The sequence below is a fragment of the Cetorhinus maximus genome, chromosome 6, assembly GCF_964194155.1.
Source record: "Cetorhinus maximus chromosome 6, sCetMax3.hap1.1, whole genome shotgun sequence".
Lineage (NCBI taxonomy): Eukaryota > Metazoa > Chordata > Chondrichthyes > Lamniformes > Cetorhinidae > Cetorhinus > Cetorhinus maximus.
This window is the reverse complement of record NC_135884.1, coordinates 68000892-68024483: the sequence shown is the minus strand read 5'-3', so window position 1 is coordinate 68024483 and position 23592 is coordinate 68000892. Positions and strand designations below refer to the sequence as shown.

General features: G+C 45.2%; 1 protein-coding gene across 1 annotated transcript in view; it reads left to right on the top strand.

Annotated features, from left to right (window-relative positions):
* amt (aminomethyltransferase) overlaps nucleotides 1-17402 on the top strand; it is a 37525-nt gene extending 20123 nt beyond the window's left edge. Inside the window, exons 5-9 of the mRNA XM_078543813.1 lie at nucleotides 164-242; nucleotides 2885-3030; nucleotides 10907-11087; nucleotides 14357-14512; nucleotides 15797-17402. Of these exons, the coding sequence (XP_078399939.1) occupies nucleotides 164-242; nucleotides 2885-3030; nucleotides 10907-11087; nucleotides 14357-14512; nucleotides 15797-15975 (741 nt within the window). The 3' untranslated portion in view covers nucleotides 15976-17402. The remainder of the gene's footprint in view (nucleotides 1-163; nucleotides 243-2884; nucleotides 3031-10906; nucleotides 11088-14356; nucleotides 14513-15796) is intronic.
* Nucleotides 17403-23592: the final 6190 nt, after the last annotated feature.

The window sequence follows — 23592 nt, the reverse complement described above, 5'->3', positions numbered from 1 at the left end:
GATGCTCCTGAACCTTGCCCTGACCTGATGCCAACTTTAGGCCCATTCATATTCCAAGTAGCAGGCTGGTGTGGGTCTGCCAGGTTAGTGCTGAGAGAGCTGGTGAGGAGCCCTCATCCTCTGAGGTGTGGGCCTGTGCTTATCGCCTTCCTTCTCTTCCTAGGAGAAATTGGCCGAGTTCAAAGCCACTGGGAATGATGTTGACCTGGAGTTTTTGGAGGCGGGACTGATTGCGCTGCAAGGTGACTCCTTCTCTATACCACCGCGGAACAATCTAGAATAGTCGAAGGGCTTAATCTGAAATGTTGTTGCGTTTTTCTGTTTGGTAATGACTGACCCACACATTTAAATTTTACATTTTGAGACATCTGCGGCCGCTCACATGCTCTCCACTCTCAGATTTCTCCCCGGTTACAGCTACTGGCCCAACCAATCCACAAAGACACAGAATTGTACTTGATCCATTTTTTTCTTTCAAAATAAATAAGTACGTAATCTAAATAAAGAACTTACATTTATATCATGCGCTTCATCACCTCAGGATGTCCCAAAGTGCTTTACAGCCAATTAAATCCAATTGAGGTGCATTCACTGTTGTAATGTATGAAATGTGGCAACCAATTTATGCACAGCAAGCTCCCACAAGCAGCAATGAGATAAATGATCAGAATCTGTTTTAGGTCAACAGTAAAATACTGTGAATGCTGAAAACCTGAAATTAAAATAGAAAATGCCGGAAACGCTCAGCAAGTCATCAGTTTCTGTGAAAACGAGAACAGAAATAACGTTTCAGTCAATAACCCTTTGTCAGAATCTGTTTTGGTGATGCTAATTGAGAGATAGATATTGGCCAGAATACTGGTGAGAACTGTCGTAGTCTTTTTCGAAAAAGTGGCTGTGGAAACCTTTGGCTTCCACCCAAGAGGGCAGACAGGGCCTCGCTTTAACATCTCATCCAGAAGCATTCACAAAAAACAAACAAAAAAGTCAGTTAGTTGACCTGTATCATGTGATTCTGTTTCATGGGTCTTCACACCCATCATTGTAATTTGGCATCCATGCATAGTGTTGAGAGCTTTGTGTCGATGCTAAAACTAAGAGTATAAAAGCACTGAGGACCCAACCTTGCAGGGTGAGACCCCCTGGAGAGGGGTGTTCTCTCACCTCTTTGACATCATGCAGAGGCTCATTGCAGTGTGTTAAACCTGGTTTGTAAAGTCGATGATGGATGGTTGACTGACTGTGCTTCAATGTTTAGAGGTCAGAGATTTTCCACCCATGTTCTCTGTATGTTTAAAGCTTCTAACTCCCTGAAGGCAGGTGTGCACGTTGCCCTCTCCCGAAGAGGGTGGTTTGAGTTTCAGTTAATTAGAAGCCCAGCTACCTGAGACCTGTGGGTGCCCCTGAATCACCCCTCACCCTGTGAGTGCAGAGATCACGGCCCCAGCAACTGACTTACTCTCTTCACCAAAATCTTTCTGAGCAGGAGGGATAGAAAAGCATCTGTGCTGGTGAAATGCTTTGCTTCTCCAGAGGGCACAGTCTAAAACATGTGATCAACCAGCCCACCCACCCCACCCAGACACACAACAATTACATACACCATTGACCCACCCTCCTATCAGGCAGTCACCTGGGCGATGCAGAATTCCAATGTAAACCCCGAGAAGTTTGTTCTGGATTCCATAAGATGATTGACCAAGGATCTGGGGGTGCCGGGTAAACCAAGAGAGAGATTTTGCATTTCCATAGCGCCTTTCACCACCTCAAGATGTTCCAAAGTGCTATACAACCAATGAATTACTTTGAAGTGTGGACACAGTTGTGATGTAGGAAACATGCAGCCAGTTTTGCGCACAGCAAGCTCCCACAGACAGCAGTGTGATAATCAAATAACCTGGTTTATTGATGGTGGTTGTGGGATAAATATTGGTCAGAACACTTATTAAAAAAATCTTACATTATTCAGTTGAGCAGTGACAAAGTCAGCCAATAGTTCAGGTTACAATACTTTTATTTCTTATGAAGTAACAAAAAGCAGTTTACAAGTGCAATACTATCTGCAGACAGAATACAATGAACATAGGCATACCTTCTCATTGTACTAAACAAAAGAAAGAAATTGCTCCTTATGCATTATTTTTTCAGCTAGAATTTTTCCCTTTCTCCCATGATTGGTCTGTTTTATTGCGCATTGCCTTCTAATCTCTATCCTAATTCTTAGCATCTTGTCTACTCAGCATTAGCAACCTTCAACGACAGTGTGGTTGCAGCTACAGTATCCCTGTGGTTGTACAGTTACAATCTGGAACATTTTATTGGCAGCATTTCCAACTTCAGCTCCAAGTCCTTTTCCTGCTTAATAAACTGGTCAATCTTGAACACATTAACTAATTCTCCCTCTCTCTCATGTATCAACGAACACCAGGGAGAAATTCACTGCTCTTTGAAATAGTGCTATGAGATCTTGTACACCTCAGAACCCAAAAGTCTTGTAGGAAAGTCAGCAACCTTTCACAGTACGGAACTCCCTCAGTACTGCACTGCGAGTACTAGCCTTGCTTATGTCCTCAAATCTCTGAACTGGGCCTTGAATTCACAACCTTCTGAGTCAGAGGCAAGTGTGCTACCCACTGAGCCACAGCTAATGCAAGTATTTTTCTAATCCCAGCCAACATTTAATTTGCGCTTTAACTGGAAGTCTCCACAGGCAGCAACAAATGAGCTGGAGCGCACTAGTGCCTCAAGGCTCCCAGCATCCACCGCCTTGTTATCTGTCCTTGGAGTCCTGGTATCGGTGTGACAAAACTGCATTCATTTTTCTTCCCTGTCATGAGTGTAGGGACCTCCTATATAACTTGGAGGTGTTGTTTATGTTGCTTAGGTCCGTCCGCAGCGAGGGTGTTACAGGAGGGTGTCTCTGATGACCTTTGCAAGCTGCCCTTCATGTTGAGTGCCATGATGACTGTGTTTGGGGTACCAGGCTGCAGAGTGACTCGTTGTGGCTACACCGGAGAGGATGGGGTGGAGGTAAGTTCCCAATAGACACAGTGAGACTCACTGCTAAATAGATTTTTTTTTGTGAATTTTGTGTTCATCAAGGTAATTGGTGTCAGTAACACAGAAAGAAGCAATTTTCATTTCAGTCTTTTCCTCTATTAACAAAATGTGCATTTATTAAGCACCTTTAACGTAGCAAAGCATCCCAAGGTACTTCACAGAAGTGTTAACAAATAAAATTTGGCACCGAGCTAAAGAAGAGGATATTAGGATGTATGAGTAAAATCTCTGAGATAGCATGGCCATAAATAGAGAGGGAGTGGTTTAGGAAGGGAACTCCAGAGCTTAGGGTCTAGACAGCTGAAGGCACGTTCACCAGTGATGGGGGAAAGTAATTCAGGATTGCACAAGAGTTAGTTCCATTCTTATCTATCTAATTGTAGCCAGAGTATCACTTGCAAGGGCTTCTCATCCCACTCCCACACCGTCAACCTCTGCTGCCTCCAAGGATCTATCCTTGTTCCTTCCTACTTCTCATCTACATGCTGCTCCTTAGCAACATCATCTGAAAGCACAACATTAGTTTTCGCAAGTATACTGACTATCCCCAGCTCTAACTCACCACCACATTCTCTCAAACCCTTTGTTGTCTCTAAATTATCAGGCTGCTTGTCTTGCATCCAGTGCTCAGGGTGCCCAACTCACGGCAAAAATTTAAGGGACACTTAAATAGGGGCAAATGCGTAAGAGGGGGAGCCTAAACTGTACCAACCCATCCTTTTAGCCACATGAGCTCCCTGGACTCAAAACTACGTACTTGCCGGGTCAGACACATACAAGGAAACAAAGTCCCCTGCAAAAGAAGAAATTGGAGACAAAATGTGTTCCAGGAATGCCTGATCTGGGACATGGGGCGAAAGACCAAATTGTGGGAAAGTTCCGGAAAATGCTGGGCGGTTGGTCACTGTGCCAGCCTCTTACGCATTTGCCCCTATTTAAGTGTCCCTTAAATTTTTGCCGTGAGTTGGGCACCCTGAGCACTGGATGCAAGACAAGCAGCCTGATAATTTAGAGACAACAAAGGGTTTGAGAGAATGTGGTGGTGAGTTAGAGCTGGGGATAGTCAGTATACTTGCGAAAACTAATGTTGTGCTTTCAGATGATGTTGCTAAGGAACAGCATGTAGATGAGAAGTAGGAAGGAACAAGGATAGATCCTTGGAGGCAGCAGAGGTTGACGGTGTGGGAGTGGGATGAGAAGCCCTTGCAAGTGATACTCTGGCTACAATTAGATAGATAAGAATGGAACTAACTCTTGTGCAATCCTGAATTTGTGAGCAGAAATTTCCTCCAATTAAATACTGGAGCCTTTGTCTTTAGTTCCCGCCAAAATCTCCACTACCTCGCCACCGACACCATCTCTCTCCCTGGTAAACACCTGAGGCTGAACCAGACTGTTCACAACCTCGGTGTTATATTTGACCCTGAAATGAACTTTCAATCATATACCTGCATTGTCACCTCCGTAACATTGCCCAATCCCATCCTACCTCAACTCTTCTGAAACCCACATCCAAGCCTTTTCTTTCCTCTAAACTTGATTATTCTAACACATTCCTGGCTGGCCTCTCTCATCCTATCCTCTATAAACTTGGGGTCATCCAAAACTCTATTGCCCATGTTCTAATTCGCACCAAATCCCATTCACCCTATCACCCCTGTGTTCGCTAACCTGCATTGGCTCCCAGTAAAGTGATGCCTCATGTTTAAAATTCTCATCCTGTTTTCAAATCCCTCCATGGCCTCACCCCTTCCTATCTCCCTAATCCTCTGCAGTCCTACAACCCTCTGAGATCTCTGCGCTCCTCTAATTCTGGCCTCCTGAGCATCCCAGATTTTAATTGACCCATCATTGGTGAGTGTGCCTTCAGATGCCTAGGTTCCAAGCTCTGGAATTCCCTCCCTAAACCGCTTGGCCTCTCTACCTCATTTTCCTCCTTTAAGACTCCTTAAAACTTGTCTCTTTGACCAAGCCTTTGGACATCTAACCCAATATCTCCTTACGTGGCTCTGTGTGATATTTTGTTTTATAACGCTCCTGTGAAGCACCTTGGGACGTTTTATTACATTAAAGGTGCTATATAAATACAAGTTGCTTTGGAACACAGAGATCCTAGAGGGTTGTACATCAGCGTTCCCAAATCATTTTCACCGTGGGTTAGAATCATCCTTCATTACCCATTGTTAAGTGGATTTTAATTCCATACAATAGCAGAAGCTGCACCGAATGACTAGCTCCACTAGATGGTGGTAGAGCACTTCTTTTGCATGAATCGTAAAATGATGCAGCCCAGCAAACATTGCTCCTTTTAACTATTTATCCAACTTCCATTTGACAGTCAGTATTGAACCTGCTTACACCATCCTTTCAGGCAGTGCATTCCAGATTGTGACAACACGCTGTGTTTCATTTCTTGTTCTTCATATTGCCTCTGGTTCTTTTGCCAATTACATTAAATCTGTGTCCTTCGGTTACTGATCCTGCTGATACTGGAAAACACTTCTCCTTATTGTATAAGGAATCGGAGCAGGAGTAGACCCTTCAGCCTTTCAGTAAGATCGTGGCTGATCTTCTACCTCAGTTCCATTTTCAACCCTATCCCTTGTTTCCTTTGGTATCCAAAGGTCCGTCGCTCTCTGGTTTGAATATATTCGGCGATTGAGCATCCTCAGCTCTCTGCGGTAGAGAATTCACAATCTTTTTGGTGAAGAAATTTCTCTTCATCTTAATCCTAAGTGACTGACCCCTTATCCTGATACTGTGACCCCTGGCTCTAGACTCACAGCCAGAGGAAACATCTACCCTGTCAAACCCCATCAGAATTTTATATGTTTCAATGAGATCGCCTCTCATTCTTCTCTCCCTATATATACTCACTCCCTCAGACAGGATGTACAAAAAACTCATCGTTTTCTTTGTTTCGAAATCGAGCCTCTCCTCCGTCTGATTTCTGACTCTTCCTCATCACGTCTGTACCCCTCCCTCATACTCCTGGCTTTACCTTCGGTTCCCTCCCCACTCCAGTTTTCATTCAATTCCTCACATCCATGAAGTCAGTGACCCACTCCTGTCCCAGCACATGGACCATCTAACTTTCCTGATTCCCTTGCTTGGCATCATCAACTTGTCTCTCATTGACTGGCACTGCCTCCCGGAGAAGGCTTATCTTTCTCCTCAAATTCCCATCTACGTTATTCTAACGCCGTACCTTAATCCCACAGCTTCCGCTACACACACTGCCTATTCCACTTCCTACATCAGCTGGAATCACTGTCATATATCCTACCTAGTGAACAACACCCATCATACTCTGCTGTGTATATCTGAGGATCTCAGGTTCCATCACCAGTGTGTGCAGTGTTAGCTGATATCACCGGGGGGCAGTACTTGGCCACTGGGGTAGAGTGGCCTTGGTTTTTTTGCCACTGAATACTAGACCATGCCATCTGCTGCCAAGTGCCAGTGTGGACAGTGGTATGATTGGGCTTGGCTGTGCTGCTGGCACTGTTGCCTATATCCTTGCACAGAGAATGGCCAACTGGGTGAGTGGTGAGAGGGCTGAAATTGTACCTCAGCAAAAAGCAACATTTTCAGCTAAGGAGGCAGGGGAGGCTGATATTCACCAAAAAAAAATCCCAATAATGAGAAAAGAAGCATTTACTCAATTTACTCTGAGAAAAAGTGTGGCAAATTCTGCTGCACGAGTATAACAAATGGGAAATTATCTGGGGGAGATGTTGGCATAGTGGTACTGTCATTGGACTAGTAATCCAGAGGCCCAGGCTAATGCTGCACAGACACTGGTTTAATACCCACCATGGCAGGTGGTGGAATTTAAATTCAAATTAATAAAAACCTGAAATATAAAGCTAGTCTCAGTAATAGCGATAGTGAAGCTATCATTGGTTGTTGTAATAACCCATATGGTTCACTAATGTCCAAACGAAATCTGCAGGTCTGGCCTACATGTGACTCCAGACCCACAGCAATGTGGTTGACTCTTAACTGCCCTATGAAATGGCCTAGGAAGCCAATCAGTTCAAGGGCAATTAGGAACGGGCAACAAATGCTGCCCTTGCCAGTGACACCCACATCCCATAAAAGAATAAAGAGAAAAAAAACACAATATAGTGTACATGTGAAAATAGAACACCAGTTAAGGCTCAGGTTGTTGGTCTGGAGATAAAATTAACTGTGTAGAATGGTTAGTGAACAGATTGATCAATCAGCAGTTGTAAACCTTTAAAGTGTGAGATGGAGAGCGTACAAAATAAATGTATTCTTATAAAGGCAAATAGTGGGTGCATCAAAGGATTGAGTCCCATTGGGTAAAGGGAGAAAATAAAACGAAACTGAAGCTTCAAAGCGATGCACATGATAAAACTATGTACAAAAGGAAATTGAGAAAAATATAACATTGTAGTCAGGATGTGAAAAGGGAAATCAGTGAGGAATATTTTAAAAAGGCGAATGAATTATATTGAACCTTTACTGTTGCGCTTCATACGTATATAAGAGGTGAGACTCATTCACATTTGGATTGCTCGCTATAGCAGGGGTTGGTGGCAGTGTGAAATAGATATTTTGCATTGCTTTTTAAAATGATGATGGATGGAAGTGGAAATGTAGATGTGCTGGAGGATGATGTGCAACATCATTAACGATAACTGAGAAAGGCTCTGGTTTGGATTTAAGGAGTAGAACTCGAGGCGGGTAGCTCACAGCGTCCTAATTGTAAAGACCCGCGGCTTTTGAAGAGAGGAGGTAGCAGTGGCTCCAGTCACAATTGTTCAGCCCTCCTTAAACATCAAAATTGTGTTTTGGGACCACAGGGTAAAGGATGTAATACATTTGCTCAAGAAGGATCACCTAGGTAATTACAGACCAACCAGTTTAACATCGGTTGTGGGCAAACTCTTATAATCTAATTTAAGATCTAATTTGTGTGCGTTTAGAGTTGCATGAGATAGTGGGTACGATTTGTTTAAAGGCAAGTTGTGTTTGACAAATGTAGTAGTTTCTTTGTAAGAAGTGGTTCAATGAATGGAATGCAGTAGTTGTAACATATACAGATTTCCAGAAGGTGTTCAATGAAATGTCTGTCTCATGGGGTTGTTTAAAAAGAATCTAGGCATAACATCATGAGGAAATGCAATGGTGAGATGTCAAATGATCAGACAGGAAATGAAGAGAGATATTGCTCAGATTTTAGAAAGGTTGGAAGTGGTGTACCCCCAGGCTTAGTGCTGTTTATGTTGTAGAGGCCATGATGAGTACGTTTCTGAGAACACAAGAGTGAGGGTTTTGGTAAACAGTGAAACGGACTATGGAGGATTTGCCAGGTTAGCAAAGTGAATAGTAGGTGCCTGAAACAGGACAGAAGTTGACGGGCAAAAGCTGAAAAGTGGAATTAGGCTGAATAGCGCTTTTTTGACCAGCACAGATGTAATGGGCCAAATAGCAGCCTTCTGTGCTGTAAAATTTCTATGATTCTATAAGCTGTATAAAGCTGTGGAGTGTGATGGTAATGCATTTTGGGGGTAAAGGCAGGCAAATGGAAGCATTCACTCAATGGGGAAAATATTGAAAGATGTGGATGTTCAGAGACATAGAGTGCAGGTAGGTGAAGCCATAAAAAAATCAACAGCATCTTAGAGTTCTAAAATGAGGGTGTAGAATACAAGAAACAAGAGGTAGTGTGCAGACCAGTGGTTAAGTCATAGTTAGTGCTTTGTGCAGTTTTGGACATCCTGTTAGAGAAAGGAATTTAAAGCCATTGAGAGCATGCAGCATAGATTGACCGGTGATACCAAGAACAGGGAACCCAAGTTAAAAACAGAGACTTGGGATACTGTTTCCACTGGGAGCATCAAGGCTAAAAAGTGAGTTAATTGGAATTTTTAAAAATAATAAACAATTCTGATAGTGTGAATATGAAACAATATTTATTCTGGGCAGTGAGTGATATGGGGATCAACAATTTAAAATTAGCACAGAGAGTGAGATGAGAGGTTAGGAGAAATTTCTTTCCACAGGGATTGTTGGAACGTGGATGCTTTCCTACAGTGGATGGATCTTCAGAGACCATTGCATCTTTTAAATTTGAAGCAGGGGAAAATACAGGGCTGTTGGGAGAGCGCAGGCCATGAGATTTGATGCAGGGCTATTGGGAGGGAGCAGAACATGAGATTGATGCAGGGCTATTGGGAGGGAGCAGAACATGAGATTGATGCAGGGCTATTGGGAGGGAGCAGAACATAAGATTGATGCAGGGCTGTTGGGAGGGAGCAGAACATGAGATTGATGCAGTGTTATTGGGAGGGAGCGGGGCAGTGGGATTGATGCAGGACTATTGGGAGAGAGCAGGCATGGGATTGATGCAGGGCTATTGGGAGGGAGCAGAATATGGGATTGATGCAGGGTTATTGGGAGGGAGTGGGGCAGTGGGATTGTTGCAGGACTATTGGGAGAGAGCAGGCATGGGATTGATGCAGGACTATTGGGAATGAGCGGAGCAGTGAGATTAATACAGGGCTATTCAGAAGGGAGCGGGACATGGGATTGATTCAGGGTTATTGGAAGAGAGCGGACAGTGGGATTGATACAGGACTATTGGGAGAGAGTGGGGCAATGGGATTAATTTGGGGAATAATACAGGGTGATGGAGAGAGAATGGGGCAATGGGATTAGTTTGGGATTGATACAGGGCCATGGGGAGAGAGTGGGGCAGTGGGATTGGTTTGGAGATTGATACAGGGCCATGGGGAGAGTGTGGGGCAGTGGGATTAGTTTGGGGATTGATACAGGGCCATGGGGAGAGAGTGGGGCAGTGGGATTGGTTTGGGGATTGATACAGGGCCATGGGGAGAGAGTGGGGCAGTGGGATTGATGCAGAGCTATTGGAGAGAGTGGGGCAGTGGGATTAGTTTGGGGATTGAGACAGGGCCATGAGGAGAGAAGGGGGCAGTGGAATCGGTTTGGGATTGTTACAAGGCTATGGGGTGGGGGGGGAGAGCGGGCCAGTGGGGATTAGTTTGGGGATTGATACAGAGCTATGGGAGGATAGTGGGGAGCAATGTGATTGGATTAGGGTTGATAGAGGGCAATGAGGAGGGGAAAGCATAGGGCAGTGGGGATTAGTTTCGGAATTGATATAGAGCTATGGTGAGGAGAGAGCGGGGATCAATGTGATTAGTTTGGGATTGATACAGGGCCATGGGGAGAGAGTGGGGCAGTGAGATTAGTTTGGGATTGTTACAGGGTTATGGGGGAGAGAATGGGGCAGAGGGATTAGTTTGGGATTGTTACAGGGCCATGGGGAGAGAGTGGGGCAGAGAGATTAGTTTGGGATTGATACAGGGCCATGGGGAGAGAGTGGGGCAGTGAGATTAGTTTGCGATTGTTACAGGGTTATGGGGGAGAGAGCAGGACAGTGGGAGTAGTTTGGGATTGATACAGGGCCATGGGGAGAGAGTGGGGCAGAGGGATTAGTTTGGGATTGTTACAGTGTTATGTGGGAGAGAGTGGGGCAGAGGGATTAGTTTGGGATTGATACAGGGCCATGGGGAGAGAGTGGGGCAGTGAGATTAGTTTGGGATTGTTACAGGGCTATGGGGGAGAGAGCAGGACAGTGGGAGTAGTTTGAGGATTGATACGGGGCCATAGGGAGGGAGAGGGGGCAGACGGATTAGTTTGGGATTGTTACAGGGCTATGGGAAAGAGAGCGGGGTAATGGGGTTTGGATTTGGATTGTTCTAACTACAAGCTGCAAATATTTGATGGGAGGAGAGTCTCCTCCTGTGCTAGAAACTGCTGTGGTTCTAACATGTACACTTCTAAATTTTAGATCTCCGTCCCTATTCAGCGCACGGTAGAGCTGGCAGAGCTGCTGTTGAGGAACAGTGAGGTGAGACTCGCTGGTCTTGGGTCGAGGGATAGCTTACGCCTGGAGGCTGGGCTTTGTCTTTATGGAAATGACATTGATGAGACCACCACTCCAGTGGAAGCGACCCTTTTATGGACCATAGGTATTCCATCTAATCCCTTCGCTATGTGTCTATATAGGATGTAACGATCTAGTTTCATAACCAGAAGGTCAGAAACCAGCCCTAACCACTTGATACTTTGATTCAATATATTTAGCTCTCATTCTGACCCAGACTTCAGCCAGGTCTGTCTCTCTAATTGTTACTGCATCTTTACCTTCTGTATCTGGATCCATGTGTCTAGTGTCACAGAGTCTTGGTTACAAAGACACACTGTTTGACTGATTTTCCCAACTTTTGGCCACTTGTCTTAACTTCCGTAGAATTTTCACTCTTTGCCAACTTTTTCCCTCCTCCACTTCATCCAATCCTGCTATTTTGATTTCACTTTCGACTTGGTTCCGTGTGTTTTGATATTTAAAATCCTCCTCTCCATGAGGTTTTTGATATTGACTGAGTTTAGATAAATCCCATTCAATCTGCACAGTTTTGCCTTGCTCCAAAACAGGTATCCACATTCGAGGAACTTAAAACCCTCCAATTGAAACCACACCTCCAGCCACAGCTTGAAGTGTCTAACTTGCTTGTCCCTAACGTATTGTGGTGAATGGATTGAGAAGTGACCTTGAAATTACTATTTACCTAGGACCCAACTTGCTTTGCAACACCTGCATCCTAATCCTTATCCTCTTACTACTTGCAACAAAAGAAAACATCTCATATCTTTCTCTTTCCAGAACACTTTCCCTCTGCTCTCTTGTGTTATGGCCTTTGTTACGACTGGGAGACGAGGAATGAGCCGCCTCCCCTTTATTTCAACCTCCTTGCTTGGTTGCAACGAAGATTTGTTTAAAATTCTTTCCCTCCGTGGATAACTTTTCCAGTCTGAACATATTTACTTTTTAACAAGGAGCCAATCAAACCAGATTTTCTTGAGTCAAAGAAAGAGTAAGTTTATTAGTTACTAAGATCCGAGGAAAAACAATAAAAGACGCAACATACCTTCACACAGGTCAGAAGAGAAAGTTAAGAGTCCAAATAAAAGTTAAAAAGAGTATACGAATAAGTCCTTGGCTTGTCTGTGAGGCGTAGATTGTGGTAGGTTGCGGCTGTTATTTAGGTGATTTCAGTAGAACTCTGGAGCTGACTTTGGCAGTTTCGCAGTCTGTTGGAGACACTTGTTGACTTGTCCCCAGAGGGAGAGATGACCTGCTTGTCTCCACAGGAATGACTGTCCTTTTCTTCCTGTTGTTTGCTTTTCCCTGGTAAAACACTTGTCTCCAGTGAGCAAGAGAGATCCTGCTTTTCTCCAGAGAGTATTCTTTATACTCTAGAGAGTGGTTTTTTTCTTGCTTCTCTCTGTTTGTCTTAAAGACACTTGTTTTCAGCGAGAGTGAGACATAGAGAGAGACAGGAAGAGGTGTCCTTCTTGCTTCTTTGTCGTTGTTCTTCTACTCTGCCCAACACTGGTTTTCAGAGCTAGTTTCAAACTCATTTCTCATTTCCTGGGGGAGGAAATAGGCATGTCTTGCATCCAAAGTCCATGTAGCTTTCAAGTCAGAAACGTTTTGACGCATTTGAAGATAGAAATCAACAGGTTTTAGGTGTCTGATGGGATGTGTCTGGCTGGTGCGGACAGTTTCTGGTTTCCATTGTCTTCACAAACACGGGGGATTCAAGTCCAGCCTTTTGCATTTCACATGCCTTCCTTTCAATGTCTCTGTTTGAAGTGGGCATTGGCACCCCTTCAGATGCAAAATTCCATGTCCCCCCAGGACAGGTCTGCCCATATAATCCACATAGGAATTTTCCAGAAGGGTCCCTTTTCAGTACCAGCCATCTTTTGATCAGTGTCGTTTCTTGTATTTGTTTTTAAAAACAGGTCTTCTTTAAACAGCACAATATGTCCATAGTTAGTTGTAGGTTGTGGATCGCTCTCACTTCATCATCGTGTCAGCTGTCGTGACACATTTTATCGGGTATCTGAGAAGCACAAAACCATTTGGGAATCTTGGTCACAGCTGCTTATTCTTCTAGTATAGAATCGGCCATAACTACCACTCTGCTGTTCTCCTGAGTAGCTTTATCTCTTTCCACTGCTGCCCCCCCCACCCCCCAACTCTTCCATGAGTGAGCGCAACAAAGTTTTCACCAACACAAAAATAAAATACTGCAGATGCTGGAAACCTGAAATAAAAACAGAAAATGCTGAAAATACTCAGCAAGTCAGCCAGCAAATGTGGAGAGTGAAACAGAGTTAATGTTTCAAGCCCCTGACCTTTCTGACTGTTCTGTTGAAATGTTATCAATTTGAAATGTTAACTCTGTTTCTCTCTCCACAGATGCTGCCTGACCTGCTGAGTATTTCCAGCATTTTCTGTTTTTATTGAAGCTTTTACCAATCTTGTCCACATCACAGACAGCCCAGTGCTGTATAATTGATGGGCGGCTTCGCACTCTCAGCATCCCCTTTGCCTGACCTGCCTTTCTCCTTCTCCGCCCTGATTGTCACCCACTGCCCTCGGCCTCATGTACGTTTAGTGTCTCCCACTGATTTTGAGCTGGAACAAGTCCAAAGGGGCCATTTCTTGCAGTGCAGTTGGGTCCTGTATACTGTTGAATTCCAGTGATTCCTACATTGCTCCCCTCACCTGTCCTGCCCAGAAAATTCAGTCACTAGTTGAGAATCAGCTCTTACTTGTTCTCATCTGATGGATCAGGTCCAACTTTCTCACCACTGAACTCCTACCCTGATCCAACTTCTCTATTTGTTTTGGAATCTTGGTGTCACTGCCAAGCTAGCATTTATTGCCCATCCCAAACTGCCCTGTACAACTGAGTGACTTGTTTAGGCCACCTCAGAGGGCAGTTAAGAGTCTATAATGTTGGGGTAGGACTGAGGCCACATATAGGACTGACAACAATCCCATAGTTTCAGTCACTTTTTACTGAACCACAGAATTTATTTTCCAGGTTTTTAAACTGAATTCAGGTTCTCAAACTGCTGCAGTGGGATTTGAACTAGTGTTCTTTGGTCAGTGGTGTAACCAAGAGAGCACCTTAAGCATTGCGTGCCATACCTAAACTCGCTCCTCACTATGGTGATCTCCCATGTCCTTGGTTTCCTCAGCTGGGTCCCATGGTGACTGGTGTGTGCGTTTTACTCACCCAACAGCTGACCAGGAAGGGACTTCCCATTCTTTGTGCAGTTGGCCCCATTTCTATCAGCTGACAAGCGAGATGGCTTTGCTGGTCCCTGTGCCTGGACAGAGTTTCTAACCTGGGAATCTTCTCTCCCCCTCTCTGTTTAGGAAAGCGGCGGAGAGCTGCTGCAGACTTCCCCGGAGCTTCGATTATCCTGAGACAGATTAAGGAGAAAACTAAACGGAAGCGAGTGGGCCTGGTGTCGGCTGGCCCCCCAGTCAGGCAGCACACGCCCATTTTAAACCTGGACGGAAAAGTCATCGGTAAGTTCTGGAATGGCAACCCAAGAGGTGTGAGGGGCACCTAGGGAATCTGGAAATGCACTGCAATAATAACTTTTAAAAAAGAATTGGATAAATACTTGAAAGGGAAAACAATGCAGGGCTAAGGGGAAAAAGCAGCAAGTGGTACTAACTGAATTATTCTTTCAAAGAGTCAGCACAGGTACAATGGGCCAAATGGCCTCCTGCTGTGCCAAATGACGTAACCTTCAAATTATGTGTCCTCCCTGTACCGTGTTGAGAAACCTGCCTCCAACTTCCTGTTGTGCATAAGTACTATACCAAGAAGCAACCTGCAACCTCCTCATGGGGATGGAAGGTTGTTGTTGGGTGGTATTGTCTCCTGTCAGCCCTGGGTTGCACTCTTGACATTGGGTTAGAAGGTTGTGAGTTTGAGTCCCACTCCAGTGTCTTAGGCACATAATCTAGGCTGACACTCCAGTGTAGTACTGAAAGAGCACTGTACTGTCAGAGATCATAGAGTCATTACAGCACAGAAGGAGGCCATTTGGCCCATCAAATTCATGTGGGCTTTCTGTAGAGCAATCCAGTCAGTCCCATTAGCCAGCTCTAGCCCCATAGCCCTGCAATTTTATTTCCATCAAATGCCTGTCCGGTATCAGTCGTATTTTGGATGAAACGTTAGACCTAGGCCTTGTCTGCCTGCTGGGGTGGTTGTACAAGATCTCATGGCACAATTCGGAGAAGAGCAGGGGCTTTCACCCCAGTGATCTGGTCGATATTTATCCCTCAACATCACAAAGAACATTTTTTTTTTATTCTGATCGTGCTGCATATTGGCATGGACTGCTTCAGTAAAAGCACTTGCTGTTTGTGGGAGCTTGCTGAACACACATTGGCTATCATTTTTACTACATTACAATAGTAACTACACTTCAAAAATACTTAATTGGCTGTAAAGCATTATCAGATGGCCTACAGTCATGAAAGGCGCTATATAAATGTGCCTTTCCATGGGCTGAAAATGACCCCATGGGGTTCGGACTGGTGGCAAGGGTGCACCATTCTCCCCTGCGGCACATTGATGGGTAACGTCATCCATTGGAACCTGCTCCTCTGCAGTGAGGTATGGGCAGTCAGGGGTTTGTGAGGTGGGGAAGGTAGGGATAGAAACATTACTTGTACATAAAATACCTGCTGAATTTCAGGATAATTCTCAATGAAGGTTATTTCTAATGTAGTTAATCAATAAGGAAGACTGGGATTTGTACTAAGCTCTTAACCTTATTTTTCATTGACTCTCAGGGGAAGTGACGAGTGGTTGCCCCTCCCCCTGTCTGAAACAGAACATTGCCATGGGATATGTGGATACGGAATACAGCAAGCTGGGCACACCAATAAAGGTGGAGATTCGGAAGAAGATTGTGGATGCCATTGTCTCCAAGATGCCTTTTGTACCGTCTAAATACTATACTGTGAAATGACTGTCTCCTTTTCTGATTGAGAGAAATTAATGTTTTGTAGAAGATGACCAGATTTAATTACATATTTTTATATTTTTAATTGTTTTGTGTCTCCCTTTGGTTTACAAAGGCTAGCTGTTGACTTGTTCCAATCTCCTACACTGCTGCTTTAAAGTATAGAGTGTTTTCAGAGCGATGGAAGGAATTCCTTAATAAGGAATTATGGTGAGATCGCTGCTCGTCGTTGTCTGCTCTTGATCCTCGCTTCACCACCTGATCAGCATTGCTCTCCTCTGCGGAACCTACAACTGATCCCGAGAGCAAGGCCAGTTGAACAGTCAATAAACGCAGCTCTTCACTAGCGGATCGACACCCATCACACTCATGATGGCAGAGATGGGCCAGGTGAAAAATAAACCAGCCAAAATTCTAGCTGGCAGCTCAGCTGCAGAATCCTATGTGTCTGACAGCTAACTGGATTAGCTTTTGGTTTCCAGGATAAAAGCAGAGCTGGCAATGTACAAAGGGGTCGTGTCCTGAGTGGGATTCTTTGTTCGGACCTTTATTTTTGGGAGATGGCTTTTTTTTGCACCTACTTTCTCCTCATCCGGCTGTCTTACTGGTTCAGACCTCTTGCTGCTGTGCAGCACCAGCACCTTGGCTGTTCATTGTGCAAGCCGGAGCAGGGAAAATTTGAGGGATGTTCGACTAGAGGCAGCATCACAGTGCCATCTAGTTCTTTGCAGCAGGGAATGACGGAGAACTGGCAGCAATACAACCCTTTGCCAGTTGTTTCTCCCTCTCTCTCTCTCTCCCCCTCTCTCCCGCCCTCCCCCATGCCCCAACCCAGGATACCATAAGAGACCTGCTGTAAACAACTGATTCAGCTTGAACCATGAGTTCATGGGACTCGGTGAGACACGGTACTTTTACAATAGTGGGGTTTGACAATGAAGGTGTGGTGACTTTTGGTCTAGATGTAATAAACAACAGTCTCATCACAATGAGAAGCTGTTTTGTGGGGACCGAGATAATTGCCTTGCTTCTGTCAAGTTTCTGCAGACTAGCCTTTATGGACTAATCTTAGATACTACAACTGTAAATGAATATGGAGTGTTTACTGATATAACTAATTATATTACGAATGAGGGTGTTGATTAGACACTAAGCCAATACCAATAGAGAACTGACAATACTGCTGAATGATTCCTGCAATAACTGAATAATCAGTCACATACTAATTGGTGTGATTGAATTGATATGTGAAGGAGATGGTCATTTTGGTAACTGCAGACAGTTTAATGAATGGTGCCTTGTGTTTACAAACAGCAGATGGGGCTTGCCTGATCTCTGTAGAAGAAGCAATGCCCCCTTGAGTAAATGTTAATTTTTTTTTTGTATTTTCTTTATGAAACATATCTGTGGAATAATAAAATACAGCAACAGCATTGAGGGGAGAGGGACTGAGTTAAATTTGTGGGAGGTTACCCTGACCTGTCAACTCTGCATCTTTGTTGAAAACCAACAACCTCCTACACTATCCCAATCTTTCCCAGAACCTCCAAACTTCTCGCTTCCCTCCATCTCCTTCCCTCAAAACTCCTCACTCCCCTTGGCCTCCTTCCTTCCAAATTCCTCGTTTCCTTCCGCCTCCTTCCCTCAGCCTCCTTCCCTTAAAACTCCTTGCTTCCCTCGGCCTTCCCACAAAATTCCTCACTTCCCTCGGCCTCCTTCCCGCCAAACTCCTCCATTTCCCCCGGCCTTGTTTGTCTGGAGGCTTTTAAAACCCAAATTCCACACCACTTGAGCACTTGTTCCTGAATTGTTTTGTCTCCTCTCCCTGCTCCTTCCAGTCAAGATGATGTGCTTTGGGCACATGCTTCCCCCATTTTAAAATACAGTACTATGTAACACTGATGGGTGATATTTGATAACCATTTTATTGGGATGGAGTCAAGCATCTTACGTATTTTAATTAAACATTGATAATTTATATGTAGTATTGTGTCTAGACCTTTCTGATTTATTAGCTTGATTGGTGGATGGAGCCTGGTGCACATGGGGATACTTCCCATATTCCTCCCTCAACCAGTACCAACAAAAATATTAACTGGTTATTCTGTTTGTGAGTCTTCACTATGCACAAATTGCCTGCTATGTTGGCCAGTGTACAAAAGTGATTGTTAATGAAGTGCTTTGGGATGTCCTGAGGACATGATAGATGTTATGAGGAGTGCAATTTATGGGGAGATGGTGGCATAATGGTAATGTAATATGAACTAGTAATCCAGAGGCCTAGGCTAGGCTAATGTCCTGGGAACATGAGTTCAAATCCCATATGGCAGCTGGTGGAATTTAAATTCAATTAATAAAATCTGGAATTGAAAGCTATTCTCAGTAATGGTAACCGTGAAACTATCATTGATTGTTGTAAAAACCTATCTGGTTTACTAATGTCCTTTAGGAAAGGAAATCTGCTATCCCTGCCTGGTCTGGCCTGGCCTACATGTGACTCCAGACCCACAGGAATGTGGTTGAGTCTTAACTGCAGTCTGTAATGGCCTAGCATGACATTCAGTTCAAGGGCAATTAGGGATGGTTTTATGTCTTGGGTAAATGAGTTCATTGGCCAGCCGAACTCTGACTGCATGCCTTCCTATGTTCTCATCAATTGCTGCTTGCAATCAATAACGGGGAGAGACTGATGTAAGAATAAACAGTGATGGTTCATTGAGACATCGGGTAGAGCATCAGATCATACATGCTCACTCAGAAACCTCCAGAACTAGACTTACAGTTCCCAGTTGCCCGAGCTGTACGGTAATTCGTCAGTCCTGTCACATGATCAGTACACTTGCATTCTCTTAAAGGGACAGGGCACCTCACTTTACCACATCCCTCCTTCACTTAAAAGTACAGCGAACAAGCTTAAAACACATTAACTATTTACACAATAACCAATTACAGGTCAAGTTTCTCATGAGGCCTTCTTTGATGGGTTGAGTGTCGTAGCCCAACAGCCTCGGCTGGTGTTTCCGAGACCTCCTTTTCAGGGACAGTTGTCCACTATGTCCCTCAGTGGATTATTTCACCGTCTTCCAGGTGCAGTCACATTCACTCCTACTGCCCCTCCCCTTCAAGCTGAAACAGATAAAGGGCAACAAGCACAAAGCAATACAGCGATGAGCTACATGATGTGTGAGGAGAAAGAGGAAAAGGAAATAACGTTTTTTTTTGTTTTTCTTTCCGAGGACTGTCAAGTTCTCTTTTCCTTCCTCCGTGTTCTTTTGGCACCACTGACCCATATCTCTGTCTTCTCTTTAATTTCACTGTTGGCTGGACTAGACTCAGACGCAAGCTGAACGTGAATGAGCTCAGTAGTTGGGTTTTCCAACAGCTCTCCTGAGAACTCGGCCTTCTAGCTTGAAAACCTCGGGGCTTTTACGCAGCTGCCGCTTCAGCTCTCCCAATTCTTTCCTATTCTCATTAATAGTTTCTGGAGAATCTCATATCGTTACCCCTTCTCAGCTAATTCATTCCTTAACTCAGCCAGAGACAGGCTTAACACTTCCTTTTCTTCTTCATTTCTTTTTCGTGGCACAAATTGGAAGCTGATTGAATTTTGTAGCGCACGAAAGTCCTTTAATAGATTTTCCATTTCCTTTCGAAAGATACTGACTTAATAAGTGTAACAGGCTTTGCCCGTTGGGTCTTTGCGTACTCATTTTATTTTGCAGCAACACTTAGTGGGCCCTCAAGATTTATCTCTCCCAGCCAGTTCCTTCCGAGGAGACTCGGTCCTCTGCCTGACATTACAAATAGGGGTAATTTTGCAGACTGTTCCTCATACTGCACCTTGACTTGACATACCCCTTTCACATTTATTTCTTCGCCAATGTGTGTCTTCAGCTTCGTGTTCGAAACTTCTAACTTCAAAGGATGGTTTCCTTTACTCAGATATCTAAATGTACGCTCTCTAATGACAGACATCGACACTCCCGTATCAACTTCCATCTTAATAGGTCGTCTATTGACTATTATGGCTACTCGGATTGGCTTTGTTCGACCCACTTTAAAATTATATAATGAACGAATGTCTGATTCTATTTCTTCTGGCTCTTCCATGAGGCATATTGCACGATTTTTCCTTCTGCCTTTATAGTGTTGTTTCAGCCTTTCTCTGCAGTGCCATATTGTGTGGCCATAGCGGTGGCAGAAAAACGCTCGACTTGTTTGAGTTGTCGTTCGCTCACTGGAGGCCTGGATATATTTCTCTTATTCATTTTGTGGGTTTTCACTGCAGTACTATTGTTTTTCAATGGTCTGGAGCTAGAGAGCATTTCCCGCCTTTCCGTGGAGTCTGAAGTTTTTGCGCCTTTTGTTGCCGGACTGTCCCGCTCGACCAGATGGACGGCGCCATTTTGTGTATCTTTTATAACTTCGGAATTTCTAACAGCATTCTCCATCGCAGTGGCTAATTCTAATGCCTTATTGAAGTCTAGACTAGGTTCGGCTAGCAAACGTCTTCAGACAGTATCATCTCCAATCTGCATATCAACCGGTCTCTTAACATATCACTAATGGACATTCCGACTTCGCAACATTCAGTTAATGCCTTTAAAACAGCCACATAGTCAGCCATTGTCTCCTCTGGAAGCCTGTTCCTTGAATTGAACTTGAATTGCTGCATAGTAACTGAGGGCTTTGGTCTCAGGTGGTTCTGTACAATTTTTACTGACTCATTGAAAGTCTTCGATTCTGGGGCGCTAGGTGATGTAAAGCTGCGGATCAGCCCGTATGTTTTGCTCCCGCATGAGGACAAAAGAATCACCCTCATTTTCTCCTCCCCAGCCATGTCGTTAGCCGTAAAAAGAACACTAGGCGTTCGACATACTGAGACCAGTCATCTGAAATGGAGTCAAATGGATCGACACGCCTGAATTGTGGCATCATGAACAACTGCAAGGAGACTGCGCTTCCGATAGGCTTTCCAGGTAATGACGAATTTAGGTGTTTGATTTACCATGGAGTTGCCCTCTCTCTGGGGTCTCATAATTTTCTGTCCATAGCCATTTTTCATGTATTTACCAGTTTAAATGTATTGCCGCTTTAAGAGCAGTCACCTTATTTTTAACTCTGTCTCTGCAGCTGTCGGCTTTTCACTGCTGGGTTTCGCATTTTGGTGGATGCCCATGATCGCAATTCTGCAGGAGTTTTTTTTTCATTTTAAACTGCAGCACTGCTTTCTGCTCCAGTTGCTGGCTGTCATCTGTTTTACAAAATAAGTACAGGTGCTCTTTCCAATGCTTTTCTCACCTGTCTTGTGGACTCACACTCCAGGGTCTTGCAACGTTTTTATCCTCGTCGCCTCTTTTATTTCTTGGGTAAATGAGTTCGTTGGCCAACCGAACTCTAACTGCACACCTTCCTATGTTCTCATCAATTGCTGCTGGCAATCAGTAATGGGGAGAGACGGATGTAAGAATAAACAGCGATGGTTTATTGAGACAGGGCAGAGCACCAGATTATATGTGCTCACTCAGAAACCTCCAGAACTAGACTTACAGTCCCCAGTTGCCCATGCTGTTCAGTGATTCGTCAGTGATGTCATATGATCAGTACACTTGCATTCTCTTAAAGGCACAGCGCACCTCACTTTACCACAGATGGGCAATAAATGCTAGCCTTGCCAGTGACACCCACATCCCACGAAAGAATTTAAAAAAAAAACTAATTTAGCTGGCTATTGAATGTCAGGTATGGCTATGGTTGCACTTGCATTTGAGTCAGAAGATTTTGGGTTCAAGGCGCAGTACAGAGACTTGAGCACATTAGGCTGACACTCCAGTGGCTTACTGAGGGAGTGCTATATTTTTGGGATGTTTGTCTGTTAGATGAGACGTTGGGCAGAATTTTCAGGGTGACGTGCAGGGGGCGGGCCCCGCACGTCAGCGCATAAAATGACACGCAGTGACATCAGGCGAGTGTCCCGATGTTACCGCGCGCCATTGCGATGTTTTGTTGGGCGGGTGCGCGATGAAGTGCGACGCACGCCCGCCATTAATTAACAGGCTGGTTAAGGCCCAAAACTCGGCAATCGACGCCGATTTTCAGGCGCCCGTGCGATCTTCAGCTACTGTTGCATGGGTGCAACGGGCAGGCGGGTAAGAGACTTTTTAATAAAACTCATCCATGGGCGGGATAAGAGGGCTCAGTGGGGTTTTCAATCTGGTCTGTGAGTATTTATTGCAGAAAGTTTTTTAAACTTGCCTTTGTGACTTGTAGCAGTTCAGAACGAATTCCAGCAGCTTTCTGTGCACTTTGAACCTTCAGGTCAGCACTCTGCAGTCAGGAATCTTTATCGGGCCTGCAGCTTTCCAGAGGCCTTCCTTTAGCCTGGGTATGGGTTCTGACATGTCTACTGGAGGCAGCTTCTCTGAGGAGGAAGGGAGGGCTAGAATGAGGAGGAGGCCAGGAGTGCACAATCAGCCTCCAAAGGAGCCACCTTTGGGAGGAGAGGCACAGGCACAAGGGGCACAGGGCCAAGAAGTAGTCCAAGGTGGAAGGGGCCACAGAAGACGCCACTATTCTGCTGCCACGTATACAGGCGGCGAAGCTGCTACCCCAATATGTCTGAGGTGCAGTGCCGAAGGAGGCTCCGACTGTCAAGGGAGACAGTACAGTACATCTGTCAGATGATTGGCCCTGAGATCTCTCCTAACTGTGTGGGCGGACACCCCATGCCAGCAGCTCTGAAGGTCACAGTTACCCTCAACTTCTATGCCTCTGGCTCCTTCCAGGGCTCGGTGGGTGATCTTTGCGGTGTCTCCCAATCAGCTGTCCACACTTGTGTCAAGCAGGTCACAGACGCTCTGTTCAGGCGTGCAATGACCTTCATCCACTCCCGCTGGGACCAGGCAAGCCAGACACAGCGAGCCAGAGGCTTCGCGGCCATTGCTGGCTTCCTCCGCGTCCAGGGTTCAATAGACTGTACACGTGGACATCAAGGCGCCAGCAGGTGAGCCCGGTGCCTTCGTCAACAGGAAGGGCTTCCACTCCATGTACGTGCAGATAGTGTGTGATCACAGGATGCTGATTCTACAAGTCTGTGCAAGGTACCCAGGCAGCTCCCACGACGCCTACATCCTCAGACACTCCCAGGTGCCGGGGCTCTTCAGTGCTCTAGCCCGGCTGGATGGTTGGCTGCTGGGTGACCAGGGCTATCCCCTCAGGAGGTGGCTCATGACGCCTCTCCGCCATCCAAGAATAGAAGCTGAGCAGTGCTAGAACAGGAGCCATGCCTCCACAAGGGCTGTGGTGGAGAGAGCCATCGGCCTTCTCAAGATGCATTTCCGATGCCTGGACCGCTCAGGGGGCGCACTCCAGTACCCCCCAGATCATGTCTCGGTGATAGTGGTTGCATGCTGTGCTCTCCACAATCTTACGCTGGAAAGGGGGGAGGCAGTGGACGATGAAGACGTTGATGCAGTGGATGCGGCTGCACACGATGAGTCCAGCATCGATTCGGAGGATGAGGAAGCACAGGGCAATGATGAGGGGCTGAACGCTGACCTGGGACTACACCAAGGAGGCAGGGACACCCGGGAGACTTTAATCCAACAAACCTTCGGCTAGCTC